We start from the raw sequence: 3,806 nt of genomic DNA, 5'->3' as shown, positions 1-3,806 counted from the left end.
AGCTCTCATATGATAGATGGAGGCATGTGACTTAATCAAGAGAAATGACCTTTTCCTTAACTTTGAAACATCTGTGAATATTACCTTATTGATATATTCAACAATTTATAAGAGATAATGACAAGTTTAATAGAAGATGTTATTCAAAGTAGTTTTCCACATCATTACAGGATTGTTTACCTTCTATATTGACACAATAGAGGCTGAAGTTAATCCTAAAGTTATTTATAGACAAAGGCAATTCAGTGCTGTTATTCACCTTTCTTGTTGATTAAACATGATCCATGTATACCTACTAAGGAGTTTAGAAAAATGAGTGATAAGAATGCTCCTTAGGGCTTCCCTGGTGGTGCAGTGGTTGAGAGTCCGCCTGCTGATGCAGGGGACACGGGTTCATGCCCCAGTCCGGGAAGATCCCACATGCCGCGGAGCGGCTGGGCCCGTGAGCCATGGCCGCTGAGCCTGCGCGTCCGGAGCCTGTGCTCCACAACGGGAAAGGCCACAACAGTGAGAGGCCTGCATACCGCAAAAAAAAAAAAAAAAAAAAAAAAGAATGCTCCTTAGACTGTCTTCAAATATCAAAGCTTTCAGAAAAGGTTTTCAAGATGAAACTTAGAATTTAAATAATCAATGTTTAAAGTATTAATTTTCTAAGGTATTGATTGAGGAAATACCAATATGCTTCTTTCTCTGGGCATGAAGTTAATAACGAAAACTCTCAAAACTTAGTCAAAGTCACTATCAAGTCTGTGGTATGCCCACAATATATTAAAAAGGAAAAAAATATATAAATAAATAAAAGGAAGAAAGAAAGCTCACATCTTTTAAAAGGAATATTCATTTTAAATAATAATTTAAAGTGAACCTATACACAAATATTAACTGGATCATATACGCTTTCCCCTGCTCTACTGATTTCTCAAAAAACAAGTTAGAAATTTTCACTGTGATAGACTCAGAAGTAAGGACCATCTTGAGAATACTTTCATAGGAGAAAATAAATTTAGTAGTATTAGTGAAATAAGGAAGGAAATATACTCCATTACCTCACTTGACTGGTTTAGCAAAAAAGCATGTGGAGGAATAAGTTTTATTCTACATATTCCTAAGGCTATTATATCGAAAAATAGTACAAAATGACAGTTTTACAATTAGAAATTATGTTCTTCACTAAAATGAACAAGGTTTTCTAGTTTCACTTTTTTTCAAAAGAAAGTATTCACTTAAAAAATGCTGTGAATTCACATAAAATAACCTCTTATCACAAAGTAGCCCAAACTAAGTAGGCACCAGCTTAAGGCTGAAACAAATTGAGCATTCTTATTCTCACCACCTGCGCCTGGCCTGGCCCAGCGTGACATGCAAAGGCTTGGAGCCCACTATGCGACCATTCATCTCATCTACTGCTTTGGTAGCCTCTTCAAAAGAGGAGAAGCAGACAACACCAAACCCTTTGCCTTGCCCCACTTCCACCATCACTTTGGCCCGGCTAATTGATCCAAAGGAAGAAAATTCCTCCTTCAGTTTTTCATCATCGATGGTCTCGTCTAGGTTCTTAATATAGATAGGCACCCCTGGAGGCCGACTTTTTTCTTTTAATCTCAGCCGCTCAAATCTTCGCCTTAACTCGGCCAGGCGTTCAATTTTCTTCTGTGCTCGCCCTACATAGAGGACTTTCCCATCGATGGACTTTCCATGCAGGTCTAACACAGCCTTTTGGGCAGCCTCGTGTGTCTCGTATCTCACAAATCCAAAGCCTTTCGATTTCCCACTGGCATCTCTTATTACCTTAACACTCTCAGTTGGCCCGTATTCACTGAAAAGTTCCTTCAGTTTGTCGTCATCCATGTCATCTCCAAAGTTTTTAACGAAAACATTGGTGAAAGTCGCTCTATCCCTAGTTCTAACTTCAGCTGCCCGCTCTTCCGGAAATTTGAATCGGCCAACGTACACCTGGCGGTTGTTGAGCCGCACTCCATTCATGTGCCAGATGGCCCTATTGGCAGCGGCCAGACTGTCAAAGTGCACATAGGCATAACCCTTAGAGCCGTTGTCATCGCATACTACCTTGCAGGAGAGAATGCTCCCAAAAGCAGAAAACAGATAAAAAAGGGCCCTATTGTCTATGGATTTGTCCAGGTTTTTGATGAATATATTTCCAACTCCAGACTTTCTTAAGCGGTCATCTGGCTGAGACCACATTAGGCGGAAAGGTTTGCCGTTAATCAAATCAAAATTCATGGTGTTCAAGGCCCACTCAGCATCCGCAGGAAAGCGGAAGTTAACATAACCATAGCCCAGGGGGCTGCGGGTCACCGGGTCACGGCAGATTCGGGTGAAGCGAAGAGGGCCAGCAGGCCTGAACTTTTTATATAACATGTCCTCGGTGACATCTGGGTCCAAGTCACCCACATACAGGGCAGCCTTGAGGTACTTCTTTTTCTTGCCAGCAGGATTAGGCTCCCCACTCCCCATCTCTCTGAGCACAGGGAGGAGGCTTTCTTGGGAGAGAAAAAGAGGTTGCTTTCTCTAAGCTATGGGCCAAGCAGCTGTTCACAAACAGAAAAAAAGCCAAGGCGAAGGAAGCTAAAAGCAGACTCAGAATCACTGTTGAGGCTGAGAAAATGAAGTTCAGAAACAGCTGGTCAGCAGGCTCAGAACAAATGCATCAGACAAAAAAGCACCCCAATAACGAATCCGTTCTCCCTAAGGTGGCTTAGAATTTCCACCCATTCAGATCTAAAATCAGTTTCAAAAGCCAGTAGTAGGAAAGAAATGTCCCTTTCCCCGTTAAATTGTAAGAAATCATCAAGCAGCTGGCTGGCTCCCCACACCTAGCCTTGCCGACAGAGGCCTCACGACCCGTTTTCTGCATAAATATAGGCCTCAAGCTCGTGTGGGCTTAAAATGATATCAACAAGGGCAGGAGCCGAACATGTATTCCTCCGCCGGCTGCCTGGCCGGTCTCAGGCGGGCTCGCGCTCACTAAGGCCGCGCTACACACACTCAGCGTCAGCGAAAGGGCAGACTGGACACTTGGTGCGCTGCGGCCGGGCAGGCAGGCTGCAGGCGGCGGATCGGACAGAGAGACAGACAGACAGACACACGCGCGGGGGACCGGAGACCGCCCAGATACCCAAGATGCCCACTGGGTACGGACCGAGTGACGCGCAGAGATTTCGGCAGCCTGAGACTCGCGGCGGGTCCGGAGGGACTGACTGGCAGACGCGCACTGGGTCAGCTCAGACGCGAGGAGGTTCCGGACAGATGCGGGGCGGAGTCAGGAAAGAAGGGCAGATGCGCGGCGGGCGGGCAGAGCTCAGACCGATGGACAGGGATTGCGCCCTGCAGGACACACCGACCCAGGGACTAAAAGCTTCTAGCTGTGGTAGGGCGAGCGGGCGGGGCGCAAGGAAACCCGGAACCGTGCTAAGTAACTTCCCGCTTGCTGTGTGCCAAGATGTTAAAAAAAAAAAAAAAAAGAAAGAAAGAAAAAAAGAGAAAAGAACGAAAGAAAGAAAAAGATTTAAATGGTTTCTAGATTTTTCATTTCTTATTTTTGAAATTTTATTTATTATTTTAAAATATTACCTTTAGGCTACTGACCCCAAAATCAAAGGAGGTGAAGACCTAGGCGGGACTCTCATAATTTTTTTGTTTTTTTAAATGAATTCCCTAAATCGTTTCGAAATAGCATATAGGTTGCATACTTTCCTGAGTGCATTGGAAACTCAGTTGACAGCTGTACTGGACTCCCAGTCCAGTGCTAAATGATCACAGGGTCAAATAAAACACAGGCCCATGTT

General features: G+C 44.4%; 1 protein-coding gene across 1 annotated transcript; it reads right to left on the bottom strand.

The window, feature by feature from the left end:
* Positions 1–1,145: 1,145 nt before the first annotated feature.
* Positions 1,146–3,287, bottom strand: PABPC5 (poly(A) binding protein cytoplasmic 5). Its single transcript, XM_079911366.1, has one exon. It carries the CDS (start codon positions 2,473–2,475, stop codon positions 1,327–1,329), a length of 1,149 nt encoding a protein of 382 aa, XP_079767492.1. The 5' UTR covers positions 2,476–3,287; the 3' UTR covers positions 1,146–1,326.
* Between the last annotated feature and the right edge of the window lie 519 nt (positions 3,288–3,806).

The sequence above is a fragment of the Stenella coeruleoalba genome (genome assembly GCF_951394435.1).
Source record: "Stenella coeruleoalba genome assembly, chromosome: X".
NCBI lineage: Eukaryota > Metazoa > Chordata > Mammalia > Artiodactyla > Delphinidae > Stenella > Stenella coeruleoalba.
Note: the sequence above shows the minus strand (reverse complement) of the source record. Positions and strands in the feature narration are given on the sequence as shown.

Excerpts from the sequence above, each read along its gene's own strand:
- PABPC5 (XM_079911366.1), bottom strand. The coding sequence starts at position 2,475 with ATGGGGAGTGGGGAGCCTAATCCTGCTGGCAAGAAAAAGAAGTACCTC.